This window comes from Aythya marila (assembly GCF_965140915.1).
Source record: "Aythya marila genome assembly, chromosome: 30".
Taxonomy (NCBI): domain Eukaryota; kingdom Metazoa; phylum Chordata; class Aves; order Anseriformes; family Anatidae; genus Aythya; species Aythya marila.
In genome coordinates this window covers 779069-795314 of record NC_139071.1, presented here as the reverse complement: position 1 = coordinate 795314, position 16246 = coordinate 779069, and the positions used below count along the sequence as shown (strand labels likewise).

The window sequence follows — 16246 nt, the reverse complement described above, 5'->3', positions numbered from 1 at the left end:
GCCGCAGCGCCGCCGCCGGCCGCCAGCACCGACAGCGGGGCCGGGGGGCGGCGGGACGGGGCCCCGCGGGAAGCCGAGGGGCGACGGGGACCGGAGACCCCCACCGCGGCGAGGCCGGCCCGGGGGTCGTGTCCCGCCCCGGTGCGTCCTCAAGGGGCTGGGGGGGGTCCCTCCGGAACAAACGGGCTCAGCCCGGTGCCCCCCCGGGGTTGGGGGTGAGCAGCACGGAGGGGACCCGGGGCTGCCACTGCCGGGTGCAGGGAGGACGGGGGAAGCCGGGGGGGTTTGTCTTGGCGTCGTCTTCCCAGGCCCGGTGGCCCCGAGCCAGCCCGCAGACACCCCCGGTCCCCTCCTGCCTCCAATTCGGTGGCTCGGGGGGGTTTTGCTACGGGGAGCCAGGCGCTGGTGGCTCCTGCACACGGGACGGTGGCTTCCCATGGTGACTTGCCCTGCAGACACTGCTGCTTCCCTGGGGTCAAGATCTGGTCTGGGGCTTCCACATCAAGAGGGCTGGATGCGCAGGCGGCAGGCAAGCAGCGTGCTCTTGCAAAGCCTTTGGAATGAGCTGCAAGGGGTTGAAGGCTCGCAGGTTGCTGGTAGGAGCTGTGCTCTCTCTGTCTCCAGTTCCCAGGGTAAAACCACCTGGAGCAGCCTCTCCTTGGCAGCAGCCCCCAAATACACTTGATCACTGCCTGCAAGGCCCCTAATTGGTAATTAGGGGCTGATTGTGTCAACAGGTGCTCTGCAAACCCTTTCTGCTGCTGCATTAATCACTGAGCTGTGCCCCATGCTCTGAACTGACCGCGGTCCATTACAAAGGCAGCTCTGCTTCTTCCATCACAAAGTGCTAAAACCCCGCTGAGATCTCATTGCCTGCAGCAGCAGGTGAGCACCCTGAGGTGCAGCCCTTGCTCCCAAAACACGGTGTCTGGAGAGCAGCCACGCACAGGGCCTGCTGTCCCCATCCCTGTCCCTGCAGCGCTGTGGTACCACTCACCTGCTGCCATTTTCACTGCTGCTCTTTGTGCCCCGTGCCTGCAAACACCGGGACAAAGCAAAGCGCATCCCACTGCGGGCTTGGTGACCTGCCTAAGGATCAACCCTAAAGCGAGGATTGTGTCCAACATCCCCCTTTCGCACCACACCTGGTGCAGCACAGCCGGCCGCTCTGTGCCATCGCACGGGGACACAGCTCTGCGGTGCTGGCCGGGCTCCATCCTGCCTGCCCTGGTGCTCTGCTGGGAGTGCCTGGGGCCTCTCCCTGAAGCAGCCAGGAGGAGAACAGCTCCTGGGAGCAGGCAGAGGCAGCACAGCTCCTGCTCCCAGGAGGAGAACAGCTCCTGCTCCCGGGAGCAGCACGGAGCCGTGCCGGTGGCCTGCACCCACCGCAAACACAGCTTTAAGGGACGTGAACGTGGGTGCTGCTCACTGAGCCGGACCCTGCGGTTCTGCAGGTGTAGGGCGCTGCTGTCGCTGTGCCTGTGCCAGCAGCAGGCAGCGGGGGCACCTCGGGGCGCTGCAAATAACCCCAGGACGGAATCAGGTGGCCGGCCACGGGGACCCGGTCTCATGACAGCCCAGGCAGCTCGGCGCGGGCCTGGGGAGCCGAGCTCGGAGGAGGAGGAGGAGGAGGAGGAGGCGGCGCGGGGGCTGCTGACGGTGGCCGGGCTATTTTTGTGCGTGCTGACCCCGCTGCGGCCAGGTGCTCCCCGAGCAAGGTGAAATGGCCGCGGGCAGCAGCTGCTGACATTTCCCATCGTGAAAAACGAGCCCGGGCAGCGGCGGGGCCGATCGGCGGCCGGGGAGGCGCCCGGTGCCCGCAGCCCCCGACCCCCGCTGCCCCCGGGCCCCACGGGGAGGCCTCGGGGGGGAGAGGAAGGGTCCCAGCCGGGACTACATCTCCCGGCACCCCCCGCGCGGGGACCAGGACTACAACTCCCGTCGTGCCCCGCGCGGGAGGCGTTGCCGCCGCCCCGCCCCGCCGGGCCGTGACGCGCGCGGGCTCTATGGCGACGCGGTGACGTCACGGGCGGGGGTGAGAGGTCACGGAGGCGGCGGCGGCGCCGGTGCGAGGGCAGCGGAGCCGCGTCCCGGCCCCGGCCCCGGTCATGGCGGCCCGGCGGCTCCGCGGCGCCCTCCAGCTCGGGGCCCGGCACCGGCTGCGGGCCGCGGCGACCCCGCCCGGGAGGTGAGCGCCGGGCACCGGAGCCAAGGGAGCCCCGGCGGTGACCTCGGGGGCGGGCGGGGAACGATCGCGGCGCGGAGGGGCCCGGGGGGAGGAGGGGGGGGGCGCAGCGGGAGCCGCGGGGCCGGAGGGCACCGGGGGGGAGCGGGGGCAGCGGGGGGGAACCGGGACCGGGAGAGGGACGGGGAGAGGGACCGGGCCCCACAGGCACGGGGCGATCGGCACCGGGGGAGGGCCCCACTCCGGGCGGGGGAGGGCACCGGGGGCCGTGGGCGCCGCTCGGCCGAGCCCACCGGGAGCCGCCCCCGGTGCTCCCGGGGCCGGGGCGGGGCCAGGAGCCCCCCGCCGGGCCCGACCTTGGGGCAGCGCCGCCCGCGGGGCCGCGTCCCGGCGGCGGGTGCCAGGCCCGGGCCGGTGCCAGCGCCTGGGGCCGCCCCGGTGGCCGCTCCCGGTGCCCTGACCTCAGGACACCCCGCACCGGCCCCGCTGACCTCCACACCCGGCCCGCCGGGACCGGCACCGGCACCGGGCACCCGGAGGAACCGGCGGCTCCTGCGAGCCCGGCCGGGTGCAGCACCGCTGGCCCCGCCGCCGGCCGTGCCCGTGCCCCAACCCCGGTGGGGGAACCGTGCAGGTGAGCCCCGGGCCCGCGCGGCACCGGGCAGAGCGAGCAGCGGGCACGGCCCCGGGCTGGCGGCTATTCTGGGAGCTCGGGGGCTGCCAGGAGCCCCGGGTGACTCTCCTTGGCGCAGGAATGTCCCGCGGCTCCTGGGGGCAGCAGCCGGGACCTTTCCTCCCTCGGCCGCCGCTCCTGGGGGAGAGCTGGCGCGCCCCGCTCGCGGCCACGGCTAAAAATACCTGCGCTGCCCCGCGGCCGCTGGAGCGCTTCCAGCTGCGGCCGGCGCTGACCCCGCAGCTCCGCCGTGCCCGGGGCCTCGGTGCCCGCCCGGTGCTCGGAGGGGCTGGGGCCGGCTGCTGGGAGCCCAGGGCAGCGCCGCGGGAGGACCCCACGGCTGTACCGGCAGCGAGACGCCGGGCACGGGACCCCACCGGTGTTAGGGCTTGGCATCACCCTGGGAAGCCGGGAGCGTGGCCTCCCTTCGCACCGGGCACCGGCTGCGGCGCCCCGAGGGATGCAGCGGGGTCAAGGGGGGGACACGGAGAAGCTCCAGGCTGAGCCAGGCTCCTCACCGCCTCCGGTGCCGTGGCGCAGGGCTCGGGAGGGGCAGCGGGGGGTAACGGGCAGTTGTCCCCGCTCCGCTGGTCCGGATTAGGTGTCCCCGAGGTCAGGTTTCCCCTGCCTTCCTTCTCTTACGCAAGAGCGGCTCTGGCAGCAGCCCCGGACTCCGCACTTGGACTTCCCCGGCCTCTCCCCACTGCCCCGGGGTGGCAGGGATGGGGTTGGCCCTGAGCCCCCGACTCCCCTCACACACCCTGGAACTCCAGGAGGGGCAGGGGCAGCTCTGGACGGTGCCCGGCGTCCCCGGAGGGGCTGCCCCGCACGGCTCTCGGCTGCCCGGTGCCGCGTCCCCACCTAACTCCCACCTCCTGCCCAGGCACGCGGTGCTGTGCGGCCTCCGGCTCGGCCGGCCGGTGAGCGGCACCGAGGGGGAGCCGCGGCGCCAGCCCAGCCGCTCCTTCCTCAACCTGGCCGGGTCCTTCACCAACAAGCGCAAGGAGTACTCGGAGCGGCGCATCATCGGGTAGGTGGCTGCGGGGCCCCCCCTGACCGTTGGGGCACGCACCCCGGCCCCCCCCAACCCCGCTGCAGCGCCCGCTCCGCCCGCAGGTACTCCATGCAGGAGATGTACGACGTGGTGTCCAACGTGGAGGACTACAAGAACTTCGTGCCCTGGTGCAAGAAGTCGGTGGTGGTCTCCAAGCGGTCCGGCCACGTCAAGGCGCAGCTGGAGGTGGGCTTCCCGCCCGTGCTGGAGCGCTACACCTCCATCGTCACCCTCGTCCGCCCCCACCTCGTCAAGGTGAGCGTGGCCGCGGTGTCCCCCCTCCTCAGCCCGGCCCCCTGCCCACCCCCCAGCCCCCCTGACCGGCTGCTCCCCCCCTCCCCAGGCCGTCTGCACGGACGGGCGCCTCTTCAACCACCTGGAGACCAACTGGCGCTTCAGCCCCGGCATCCCCGGCTACCCCCGCACCAGCACCGTGGATTTCTCGGTAAGACCCCGCTGCGGTGGGGTCCCGGCCCCGCGCCCCCCCCCCACCGGGCGCTCACGCTGCCTGCTCTCTGCTCGCCAGATCTCCTTCGAGTTTCGCTCCCTGCTGCACTCCCAGCTGGCCACCGTCTTCTTCGACGAGGTGGTCAAGCAGATGGTGGCAGCCTTCGAGCGCCGGGCGGCCAAGAACTTCGGTCCCGAGACCCGCATCCCCCGCGAGCTCATGTTCCACGAGGTCCACCAGCAGACGTGAGGGCAGCCCGGCTGCTGCGGACTGCGCCAGGGCCCCGGGGCCGCTCGCCCTGCCCACCCTCTTAAATATTTATTTGAGTGCATCTTTGCTGCCGTTGCCTCGACTTCCCTCCCAGCCTCGGGGGCAAGAGGTGATGCTCCTGCGAGCGCGGGGGCTGCTGTGAGCCCCCGGTCCCATCTCAACACCAGGGGAGCTGCGGCCCAGGGCCAGCCTCCCCCTGGTTGTGTAGCTGATTTTGGTTTTAAGTTTTGTTTTGTTTTAGTTCTTGGGAGCTCTTTTTTTTTTTTTTTTTTTTTTTTTTTTAAAAGAAAAAAAAAGAAAACTCTTTTTTGTTCCTCATAACTCCTCTGCAAGGCCAGAGGGTCCCAACCCCTCTGCAGGGGTGGAAATGCTCCTGGGGCAGCTCTGCCCGGGCCCTGCGGAGGAGGAAGGTTGGTGCTGGCGGCGGGGGGAGCCCGGCTGGATGCTGCTGGGGAACACCAGGGGCCAGGGCTTGCCGGGGGGGGGGCCTGGCTGCCAGGAACCCCCCTGCCCCATCCCCTGGCTCTTCAGGAACAAAAGGGAAGGAGAAGGGTGCAGAGAGAGGAGGCGGCAGCTGGAGCAGAGCTGCTGCCGGCCCCTCGCCTGCAGCCGCCGCAGGGGGGGCCCCCAGCACGGCCCCCCCCGGGTCCGCAGGGAGCGGAGCCGAGCCCCCGGCAGCGCCCGCGCCACCGCCAGACCCAACGTCGCACATTTGCACAAGTCGCACGCACAGCGGGGGGGGATGGGGGGGCTTGCTCAGAACTTGCCCCCCCCCTCCCCCTCCTCCCCCAGCCCCTCGCAGCCCCCCAGCACCTGCCCCAGGGACCAGGACGGCCCCGGCCCGAGGCACCCCCTGCCCCCCCTCCCCGAGCTTCCCCTTACCTTCAGTGTGGAGGATCCAGCTCCAGCAGGCCCGAACACCCGCTGAGGGGGGGCCCACCGGGGGCCCCCTGAGCCCCCCCCCAACCCCAGGCTCCTCCCCCTCGCCCCCCCCCCAGTTCCATCCCCAGCACCGAGGGGATCGTGGCCTTGCTGCCCGAGGAAGGACTTCTACATGCCAATAAAGAGCATTTTCCAAGGGTGAGCCCGGCCTCCTGGTCTTCATTTAGGGGCTGCAGGGCTGGGAGGGGGGCACTGGGGTGGGGGGGGGACAGGCACTGAGCCCCCCAGGCCCTGAACCAGGCTCCTGTCTGTCACCCGCAGGCACCACAAGCCTCCTGCTGCTGGTTTGTAGCGCTCCTGGGGGGCCAAGCACCACCACGCCACCCCCAGTAGGGACAAATGGGGGCCAGGAATCCACAATATGGGGGTGAGAACCAGCCCTGACCCCCCCCCAGCCCTACAAGAACAGCCCCAGGGTCAGGGTCCTGCACCCAGCAGGACGGCTGGCGGGCAGCAGCTGGGGCTTTGTTAATAAAAACATTTATTTTGCATTTTTTTGTTGTTTGTACAGAACCGCCCAAAGCCTGCGATGGGCCGGGGCTGGGCCGGCACGGGGAGAGGGGGGGGGCCCAGCTCCGGCTCCGGGGGCATCGGGCGTGGGGATTCACACAAACACGGGGGGGGCACGGGCCGGGGAGGAGTGTATCGAGGCCTTTCCAGGGAGAAAGGGGGGGCTGAGACATTCGTTCTTCACCAGCTGCCCCGAGGGCTTGAGCCCCACAGTGGGGGTTGCGGACAGGAGTCTGGACTGAACCCCTCTCGGGGGGGCACGGGGGGGGGCGTTAAATGGCTGCGGTGGGGCAGCCCCACAGCCCTGCAGTGCCAGCCCCCCAGCAGCGGGGAGCCCGGGGGCTCCGTGTGCGTGGCGCTGGCCCAGGGCAGAGCCAACAAAGGGGCGACAGCCGGGAGGCTGGGGGGGGTCCAGGCCCGGAGGGGGGGCCCTGTGCCAGGGCAGGGAGGGGGCACAGGGCGGGTGGGACCCCCGGGGCTGCTTTTACCACCCCGCAGCCGGAGCGGGGTTCAGTGCTGAGTCCGTCCCGGGCCCGGAGGCGTCCTGGGGGGGGAGCAGCGAGCGCGGCCCCGTCCCCGTCCCTTCTTTACCCAGATTTGTAGCCCACGAGCTGCATCAGGCCCTTGGTGCTCATGGATTTGGGCCGTTCCAGGGGGAAGCCCAGCGCCCGGCTCCAGATGAGCTGCGAGAGGACACCCAGGGCACGGGAGACCCCGAAGAGCACCGTGTAGTACTTCATCTCCTTCATGCCGTAGTACTGCGGGGGGAGAGCGGCGTTAGGGCCGGGCCCCGGGGGGGTGAGAGGGGAGCTTTTGGGGCAGGCCCGGCCCGAGGCTCACCTGCAGCAGGACCCCGCTGTGAGCGTCCACGTTGGGCCAGGGGTTCTTGGCCTTGCCCTGCTCCAGCAGCACGTTGGGGACGATCTTATAGAGCTGGGCCACCAGCTTGAACATGGGGTCCTTGGGCAGGTGCTTGAGGGCGAACTCCCTCTGGCAGGTGTAGCGGGGATCCGTCTTCCGCAGCACAGCGTGCCCGTAGCCCGGCACCACCTGCAAGGAGGGGGTCAGAGCCCGGCACGGCCCCGGCCCCTCGCCCTGGCCGGGCCGCACTCACCCTGCCCGAGTTGAGCGTGTTCCAGATGAAATCCCGCAGCTTCTCGTCCGACACCTCCTGGCCCAGCTCCTTCTGCAGGTCGGTGAGCCACAGCAGCACCTCCTGCGGGCAGGGACAGCGGTCAGGGGGTGAGAACGGTGGGATGGACAGACAGACAGACAGACACGCAGACGCAGGCAGAGCCACCTACCTGGTTGGCGAGGCCGTGCAGGGGCCCAGCCAGCCCGTTCATGGCAGCGGCGAAGGCGAGGTACGGGTCCGAGAGCGCGCTGCCGACCAGGTGGCTGGTGTGGGCGCTCACATTTCCCCCTTCGTGGTCGCTGCAGGGGCGAGGGGCTGCATTAGGTCTCCCACGCCCCCACCGAGGGACCCCACAGCCAGAGGAAAGCCCCCACAGCATTCTTCAGGTGGAGGGGCCAACAACCCCTCCCCACCACGCTCCCAGCCCAGCACGGCCCTGCCCCAGGGCTCTGCACCACGCACCCGGTGCCACCCTGGAGCAGCCCGGGCACATCCCAGGACCTTGCCCCATCCCTTGCCCCAGGGCAGGGCCAAGTCCCCACCTGCTCCCTTCCCTGCCGCTCCCCGGTACCTGTGGATGGTGAGGTAGAGCCGCATCAGCTCGATGAACTGGGGGTCGGTGTAGCCCAGCATGTTGGTGAAGTTGTGGGACCAGTCCAGGTTGGGGTCGATGGCCCCGATGCTGCTGCCCTCGCGGTACAGGTTGCGGTAAATCTTCGCGGCGACGCAAGGCAGCTTGGCGATCAGGTCCATGGCATCCTCATAGACAAACTGGGACAGACGGCGTTGAGATGGAGCTGGGGGACCGTGAGCCCCCGCCCCCAGCACCGCACCGAGGCACCCGGCCCCCCCCGTACCTCCCAGTACTTGACCCGGTTGATGCCCTCAGCGTAGGCGCGGGCGAACTTGCTCTCGCTGTTGAGGGCAGTGATGGCGGCGCTGAGCTGGGACATGGGGTGCAGGTTGGTGGGGAAGTTGTCCAGCATCGTCACCACGTGGGAGGGCAGCGCGGCACGCTTGGCCCACTCGCGGGACACCCAGTTCACCTGCGGGGAAACAGGGCTGAGCCTGCGGGCTGGGGGGCTGCCAGCCCACCCCCCCCGGGACCCCAGCACGTTACCTGCTCCTGGGTGGGCACCTCTCCCGTCACCAGCAGCCAGAAGAGCCCCTCGGGCAGCGGCTCCTCGCCCCCCGCTGCTTTGGGCAGCAGCTTCTGGCACTCGGGGATGCTGTACCCGCGGAAGCGGATGCCCTGAAAGAGCCCAGAGCAAGCGTTGGCCGCTGCAGCGACACCCACGCGAGGCAGACACCTGAGCAGGGCAGAACCCTACCTCATCGGGATCCAGCACGGAGGTCTCGTATATCAGCCCCTTCATGCCCCTCATCCCGCCGTACACCTGGGGAAGGGCGGAGGGAGGACGTTACCCGCGGTGGCGCAGCCCGGCAGCCCCGCTGCGGCAGGACGCGGCCGCCCCCGCTCACCATGTCCACCGTGATCTGCCCGATGGCCGTGCTGCCGTGCTGCTGCCTGAAGTTCTTGATTTTCGCTTGCTCCTTGGGGATCATGTTTGCAAGGACGTCTTTCAGGTTCTGGGAAAGGGGAGGGAACCGTGAGCCCTGGTGCCTGTAGGGGGGCCGACCACACGCCCCTCAACCAGCTCCAGGAAGGGCTGACAGCCGCGGGGGCCGCTCTTACCGTGGCAGCGCTGGCGTGACGGGCGGCGAAGAGGACGCACGGCGCATTCTGCGGGAGAGCAGACACAGGGGCTGAGTTACCCCGGGTCCCGAGCACCCGGTCTGCCCCATTCCGGGCAGGGTTTCAGCCAGGCGAGCACAGCCCCAGTCCCGGAGCACAGCCCCAGCCCCGGCTCTCGGCAGCAGAGCGCAGCTCCTGCGGCAGGAGGAGCCCCGTGACTCCGGGAGATGGAGATCTCCCGTCTCGCAAGGACGCTGCGCCCTGCAGCCGGCGCCTTCCCCGCCCACCCGCGCCGAGATCAGACCCAGCAGGTTCAGCCAGGCACCGGGGGGAGGCCGGCGCGGGGCCTCGCTCATGCTCGTCACGTACGGCCCCGCTGCAGAGCGGGCTCCACGCCCCTCCGCCGGCCGCCTCTCGCTTCCTACTCCCGGCACAGAGGAAGCGGCGGCACGTGGGAGCCGGTGCTGCCGGCAGAGCCCAGCCAGGCCGACATTACCGCAGGTTTCCTGTGCGGGGGCTCGGCATGGTGTGTCCCGGTGTGTCCCCCCCCTTTCTCCACCCCCCCCCCGCCAGCTCGGCAGGCATCCAGGGAAAGCCAAGCTTTGTTCCTTGCCCGCGCGCTCCCAACCGCGGGGACTCCGGCCGGGCAGGACGCCCTGACGCAGCCCGGCAGCGCCTCGTCCCCGGGCCGCCCTCGCCGCACCCTGCCCGCGGCGGGGACACCGGGGACACCGCACCCGACCCACGGCTGCCCCCGGGTCTCCCGGGCACCCTGCCCGCAGCAGCCCTCCAAGCAGGGGTGCCCCTGCCCTGGGGAGGCCCCAAACACCCCCCCCGGGTCTCCCGATGGGACGGGGCGTTCAGACCCGCTGTGGTGCCCAGGGCAGCCCCCAGGCTCCGGGGCCGGGACCCCCGTGCAGAGGGGGGCCGGGTGCGGGGGCTGAGGGGGGGCTCTGTGCCCTGCATAACCTCAGGGCCCAGCCCCAGCAGTGCGGGGCCGGGCAGGTTTGCAGCTCTGGGCCTGGGCCAGGCCCCCCCCCGGCACAGGGCCAGCCCCCCCCCCCGGTGCGGGGCCGCTGCAGCAGAGGCAGATCATGACTCGCTTTTTCCACTGGCTCCCGGGGGGACCCAGTGGGGCTCGGTGCCGCATCAAACCCCACGTCCCGCAGCCCCAAGCCCCTCAGAAGCCCCCCAGCCCAGTGCAGGGGGGGGGCCCAGCCCCCCCAAGCACAGCTCGAGCCGCCCCGCACGGCTGCGCGAGGCAGCTGCAGGAACAGGCGGCAGCCGAGAAGGGAAAATGCCGCCGGGAACAATAGAGGCAGAACCAAGCCCAAGGTCAGGGCGGCTGCAGCGGGGCTCTCGCTCGGCCCCCCTGCGGGGAACGCACCCGGCCCTCAGCCCCCCCCAGCCTGGGGGACCCACGGGACAGCCCCGGGCACCTCCGTGGGACACGAAGCCCCCCCGCAGGCTTTTAGGGCTGAACCTGCAGGGCCGTGTCCTGCAGCAGCAGGGGGTAGGGCCCCCCAAAACTCTCCTTGCCCCCCCCCCAGACCCTCTCTCCGTGCCCCCCATCGGGGTGTCAGCACCAGCACCGTCACCAGGCGGGTGTCGCAGCGTGAGGGCCGCGGTGCCTCTCACCTCTGTGCCTCCGGGGGGGTCCCGCTGCACCCCAGAGCCCCCCCCGGCACCGGGCTGGGGGCACCCGTGCGGCCGCAGCCCCGGCCCCGCCCGGGCCGAGCTGTCACAAGCTCAAGGTCACACGTGCGGGCGGCCGGGCTGGCGGCCACAGGCCCGCGGCTCCCGGCATCGCCCCCCCCGCCTGGGGAGGGGGCGGCCCCGGGGACCCCAACAGCAGCACCGGGGGGGGGGGGGGGGGGAACCGGGGGCGTCCCCCGGTAGCACCGGGGAGCTGAGGGGTGTCCGGGGGGGGCTGCGCTGGGATCCACCGGGGTTTGGGGGGGGCTGGAGAACAGCGGGGGAGGGGGAGGAGGAGGAGGAGGAGGGGGGAGGGGGGGGAGGAAGGCCGCGATGCCTCGGCTCAGGCCGTGAGGAGGATCCGGGCCGGGATTAGCGTGCAAAGCCAACGGCTTCACCCCGGCCCCGGGGAGGCCTCCCCCGTTGGGCAACGCTAATTAGGGAGCGCTAATTAGGGAGCGCCGAGGAAAGGCCGGGGCGCTGAGCAGCCCCCCCCTACCCCATCCCCCTCCCCCCCCCCCACCACCACCCCGGGCGGGGCCGGGGCCAAGTCGGGCACCACAACACGGCGGCGGCGGGCCCAAAATAACGCCCGGTCGATAACGGCGCCCGTTACGAAACGGCGGGGCCGCGGCCAAGGCCAAGGCCGGGGGGGGGGCACCGGGGGGGGCACCGGGCAGAGCCCCCCGCCCCCTGCTATCAGCGGAGCCCCCCCGGGAGCACGGAGCCGCCCCCTCCCCGTGCCCCCCCCCCCCCCCTCCCGGTGCCGCTCAGCGCCACGTGCCGCCGCCCCCGCGGCCCCTTTAAGGCGCCCCCCCCCCCAGCATCGCCCCTTTAAGAACGGGCCCCCCCCACACGGTCTTATCCCCCCCCCCCCCCTCCCTTCCACCCCGCGGCGGCGGCGTCGCCCCTTTAAGGCGCGGCGGGGCCGGGGCGGGCGCCCTCACCTTGGGCCCGCGGAGGCGCGCGGCCGCCCGGCTGCCGGCGGCGAGGAGCGTCATGGCGGGACCGGGAGCGGGGCCGGGAGCGGGGCCGGAGCCGGGAGCGGGGCCGGGAGCGAGCGCTGAAGGCGGCGGCGGCGGCGGCCGGGGGGTCCTCAGAACCGCGGGCGGGGCGGGGCGCGGCGCGGCGCAGGTTATTAGCATAGCCCCGCCCCCGCCCGCCCCCTCGCGGGGCCGAGCCGCTCGCCATTGGTGGGGACGTGCCGCGCGGGGCGGGGCCATGCAAATGAGGCGGCGGGGGCCGGGCTATAGGTGGCTGCGGCGTTCGCCTGATCTGGGCGGGGGGAGGGTGGCGAGGCGGTGGGCCCCGCCCCGTGACGTCACCGAGCGCCTCGTGACGTCATCGAGCGCCGCGTGACGTCACACTCCCCGCCACAGCCGTTCGGGTGGCCCGGCAGCGCGAGGCCGCGGCGCGAGGCCGCCCTCTGATGTCAGCAGGCAGCCGGCCGTGACGTCACCGGGGCCGTGACGTCATCACAGCAGGAGGCGCCCAGCAAGCAATGGGAGCCAGGCTCCGCGATGACGTCACAGATCGGGCAGGGGGGAGGGGGCGGGGCTGGGCCCGGCCGGGGGTGACCCCAGGGCATTGCCCCGGGCGGTGGCACCAGGGGACACGGCCCTGGGCCGAGGTGACGCCGCGCGGCCACGCCACCTGGGCTGAGCCCCTGGGCAGCACCCAAGGGTGCCGGGGCCCTGCGGCCACCCCAGGCCGGGTGACACGGGGCCAGGGGCTGCTGGGCACCAAGGCCAAGCAGCCGGGAGCCACGAGGAAGAGGAGCCCGAGTCATGGGAGGCACCGCAGGGACACAGCAGCCACCCCAGCGCCACCCTCGGTGAACAGGGGCACCCTGGGGACACCCTGGGGACACCCCGTGCCCACCCTGGGGCCGCACGCCCACCCCCCGAAGGCACAGAGGGAGCGACACCTGCCCATGCTGGGCCCCGTGGCTCGGCCGCCGCACGGCCCCGTTTATTGCCCTGCGACTGGGAGGGGGGCTCCCAGGATCCGGCCCTGGATGCCTGAGACCCCCAGGAGCCCCCGTGGCGCCCCGCAGCCCCCGGCAGCAGCGGAGGAGCCTCTGCCTGCGGCCTGCCCGGAGCCACGCTTCAGCCGCCGAAATGTTCCCAGACGAAGGAGGACGTGTCCCATCCCACCGTGCTGCAGCGGACGGGCAGCGAATAAATAGGATGAGAGAGCACCAGACCGGGAGAGGCGACGGCTGCACCCGGGGCAGGGCCGCCCGGCTCCCGGGACAGCGGGGATGAGGTGAACCGAGAGGTCGGGGGCGTCCAGAGGGAGCCCGGCACCGGCAGAGGGGTCGGCACAGCCCGGGGCCGTCCACGTCACAGCTCGTCGTGCGGGATGTGCAGCGCGTGGTCGCACAGGTCTGCGGGGACAAAGGTGAGCGTGCTCAGGACACGGCACAGCCCCGTGCGCAGCCCCCGCCGGCGCCGGTTGCTGCCGTTAGCCCGGGCGAGCCATGCGCCGAGCGCCTGGGCCGTGACCCGCGCCGGGGACACCTGCACTTCCCCCTCGGTTCTGTGGTTAATGAGAAACGGAGGCGCTGCGCCGGCGCTTCCCCTGCGACCTGGGCGCCCCGGGAGCAGCCGACAGCGCTGCGTGGCCCCGCGGGACCGGGTGCTGCCACCGACACGTGTTTGGGGCACAGCAGGGCCCCACCCTGGTGCCACGGGGCAGGTACCGCGCCACGTTCATTAATAAAGGAAGCACAAAGGTCGCAGCGTGCCCTGACCCCGCTGTTTGCAGGCCAGAAATAGCACTGCGGGAAGGGAGACGCTGTGGGACGGGCGCCCGGCCATTGGCTGCGGGGGGAGCCCAGAGCCGGGGCAGCCAATGGAGCTGGTGGTGAAGCTGCCCTGGTTCTGCCCCAGGCAGCGCGCCAGCCCAGGCACAGCTCCCAAAAAAAGCTGCAGGCAGCTCCCTGAGGCGTGGGGCTGGCAGCACGGGGACCGACAGGCACGCTGCTCCGCAGGGCTGGGGGACGGCAGGATTTCAGGGAGAATCTGCGTGCCCTGAGCTCACGGGGCAGCTGCGGCTGCTCGGGGCATCAGAGCCATGGGGGAAACCCTCGGGCTCCAGAGCTTTGCCCCAGGAGCAGCCTGCAGAAGCCTGGCTGGAGCAGAAGGCTCCAAGCATGGAACTTGGAGAGGGACAGTCCTGAAACCTGCCCAGGGAGAGGGGAGCTTGGAGAGGGCTCTGAGCACCCCGAAGCACGCTCTGACAGCTGGAGAGCCCCAGCCCCAGGACGGCCCAGCCCAGCTCACCCGTCCGCTTGCTGCAGAGCCGGTCCTTGACATTGTCAGCCTCGTGGGACAGGAACTCGATCAACTCGTCCTCGTACTCCTCGGCAATGCTCTCACACTGCAATGGTAACCGTGGGGGTCAGACGACACCGACAGCGCCCACCTGGGGGCAGCCTCCTCTCCCCCAGCCCCAGGAGGAGCCAAAGGAAGCAGCCGGGAGCAGCTGGTGGGACCAGCTCCATCCCTAGAAGGGCTGCGGCTGCCACGTTGGGGGACCCATGGCCTAAGACATCCACCGAGCTGCGACAGCCACCCCGAAGACCCAATTCCCACACGCACCGCAAACTTCAGACTCGAAGCCACATCTCCATCAATTTTGACCCCCGAGAGGTCCATCTTGGTCCCATCGTGGGAGATGACACGGACGTAACTTTTCCGGTGTGTGGATGGATCCACCTTCTCTCCGTATTCCTTCATCTTCTCGCACACCCGCTCCAGCAGCTCGGTCAGGTGCGCCTCCGAGCGGGCATAGGGCACCTGCGGGATGAGCATGAGAGCAGCGGGGTCAGGCCTTTGAGCACGACAGCAGAGCCAGAGTGCTGGGCCAGCACCTCCCCTGGGAGCCAGGGAGCTCCAGGAAAGGCTTGGATGTCCTGCGAGAAACACGGCTCAAAGCCACACAGAGCCCTCAGCGTGGGCCCAATCCTTCCCTCATCTCCCCCGCCGTGCGGCTGCCGTCCCAGCCAGCTCCGCTCCCCCCATGGCCCCAACCCAGAGCCCCCCGGCAGCGAGGCAGCTGCCCGCCGGGACGCTTCCCACCTCCACAACCGACTGGCTGCCATCGGGGTTGATCCGGAACGAGCCCATCTGGATGGTTTTCCTGGGGTCCACCTGAGCAATCTCCCACTCCAGCTCATCCACCAGCGCCCGGCACGCTGCGGGAACGCGGACATCAACAGCCCAGAACCAACAGCTTCGGCTGAGCCCCAGCCCCATCAAACTGGTGGCGGGGAGGGACCGGTGCAGCCCACGCAGGACAGCAGCCGTGCGGGGAGTGGGACCCAGCAGCCCTCTGGGGACACCCGGCTGCCCCCAGTTGGGGTGAGGGAGGGGAAGCAGCAGCCGTGCTGGGCGCTGAGCAGGTCCCAGATGCTGCTGAGCTGTCCCCCTCCCTCCTGTCCCATCTCTCCCATCCCATCCTGTTCCCTCCCATCCCGTCCTGTTTCCTCCTGTTCCGTTTACTCCCATCCCGTTCCATTCTCCCCTGTTTCTCCTGTACCGTCTCTCCCATCCCGTCCTGTTCCCTCCTGTCCTGTCTCTCCCATCCCATCTCCTCCTTTTCTTTATCTCCCATCCCGTTCCCTCCCATCCCGTCCCGTTTCCTCCTGTTCCGTTTACTCCCATCCCGTTCCACTCTTCCCCGTTCCATTCTCTCCCGTTCCTCCTCTCCCATCCCATCCCCTCCTGTCCCGTCTCTCCCTTCCCATCCTCTCTCCTCCTGTCCCGTGTCTCCCATCCCGTCCTGTTCCCTCCTGTTCCACTCTCTCCCGTTCCTCCGGTCCCATCCCTCTTGTCCCGTTCTCTCCTGTCCCATCTCTCCCGTCCCGTCCCGTTTCCTCCTTCCCTATCTCTCCCATCCCATCTCCTCCTTTCCCATATCGCCCATCCCGTCCCGTTTCCTCCTGTTCCGTTTACTCCCATCCCGTTCCATTCTCTCCCGTTCCTCCTCTCCCCTCCCGTCCCGTTTTCTCCCTCCCGTCCCATTCCGTTCCCGTCCCATTCCGTTCCCGTCCCGTCCCGTCCCACCTCCGCAGTGCAGGTCCTGTCCCCGCCGGGCACACACCGCCGGCAGCAGCGCAGCCAAGGCCGCGGCGAGGCAGAGCGCGGCTGGGCCCCGGCCGCTCATCCTCGCTGCCCCCGGTCCCCCCCCGGCCGCCCCGCACCGCCGGGGCCCGGCCGAGCCCGTTCGGCGCTGCCCCCCCGGGGCTGCCCGCGGCGGTGCCTGTCCCGGCGCCCCCCCTCGGCCCGGCCTCTGCGGGGGGAGGACGCTCGGGGAGGGGAGCGGCGGGGCCGGGCGGGGCGGCGGGGCCGGTTGGGGGCGCGGGGCCCGGTTGGTGGGGTCGCGGCGTGGCCGCTCGGCGCGCAGGCAGCGCCCGGGGCAGCCCGCGGAGAGCTCCGAGGGCCCCGGCGGGGACAGGTCCCGGCCCGCGTGGCGATCGGCCCCGGGGGCGGGGCTTGTGGAGGACACGCCCCCCTTCTCGGAGAGGGAACGCCCCCTTCTGATGCAGACCCCGCCCCTCCCAGCTGGCCGCCCATCGCGCTGCTGGCCACGCCCCTCCCCTTTCAGCCACACCCCCGCTCCATGACCACGC

At 71.2% G+C, this 16246-nt stretch overlaps 3 protein-coding genes across 3 annotated transcripts; 1 reads left to right on the top strand and 2 right to left on the bottom strand.

The window, feature by feature from the left end:
• Nucleotides 1-2032: 2032 nt before the first annotated feature.
• Nucleotides 2033-4910, top strand: COQ10A (coenzyme Q10A). The gene is made up of 5 exons (XM_082781341.1): nt 2033-2188; nt 3742-3888; nt 3975-4167; nt 4256-4357; nt 4439-4910. The coding sequence occupies exons 1-5, from the start codon at nt 2109-2111 to the stop codon at nt 4607-4609; spliced, it is 693 nt and encodes a 230-aa protein (XP_082637467.1). The 5' UTR covers nt 2033-2108; the 3' UTR covers nt 4610-4910.
• Nucleotides 4911-6035: 1125 nt separating this feature from the next.
• CS (citrate synthase) lies at nt 6036-11722 on the bottom strand. The gene is made up of 11 exons (XM_082781327.1): nt 11556-11722; nt 8914-8961; nt 8700-8807; nt 8549-8614; nt 8338-8469; nt 8075-8263; nt 7789-7988; nt 7387-7516; nt 7197-7298; nt 6923-7132; nt 6036-6840 (listed from the first exon to the last, which is right to left on the bottom strand). The coding sequence occupies exons 1-11, from the start codon at nt 11607-11609 to the stop codon at nt 6670-6672; spliced, it is 1410 nt and encodes a 469-aa protein (XP_082637453.1). The 5' UTR covers nt 11610-11722; the 3' UTR covers nt 6036-6669.
• Nucleotides 11723-12478: 756 nt separating this feature from the next.
• Nucleotides 12479-16159, bottom strand: CNPY2 (canopy FGF signaling regulator 2). Its single transcript, XM_082781347.1, has 5 exons — nt 15681-16159; nt 14694-14809; nt 14214-14411; nt 13896-13992; nt 12479-12997 (listed from the first exon to the last, which is right to left on the bottom strand). The coding sequence occupies exons 1-5, from the start codon at nt 15778-15780 to the stop codon at nt 12954-12956; spliced, it is 555 nt and encodes a 184-aa protein (XP_082637473.1). The 5' UTR covers nt 15781-16159; the 3' UTR covers nt 12479-12953.
• Between the last annotated feature and the right edge of the window lie 87 nt (nt 16160-16246).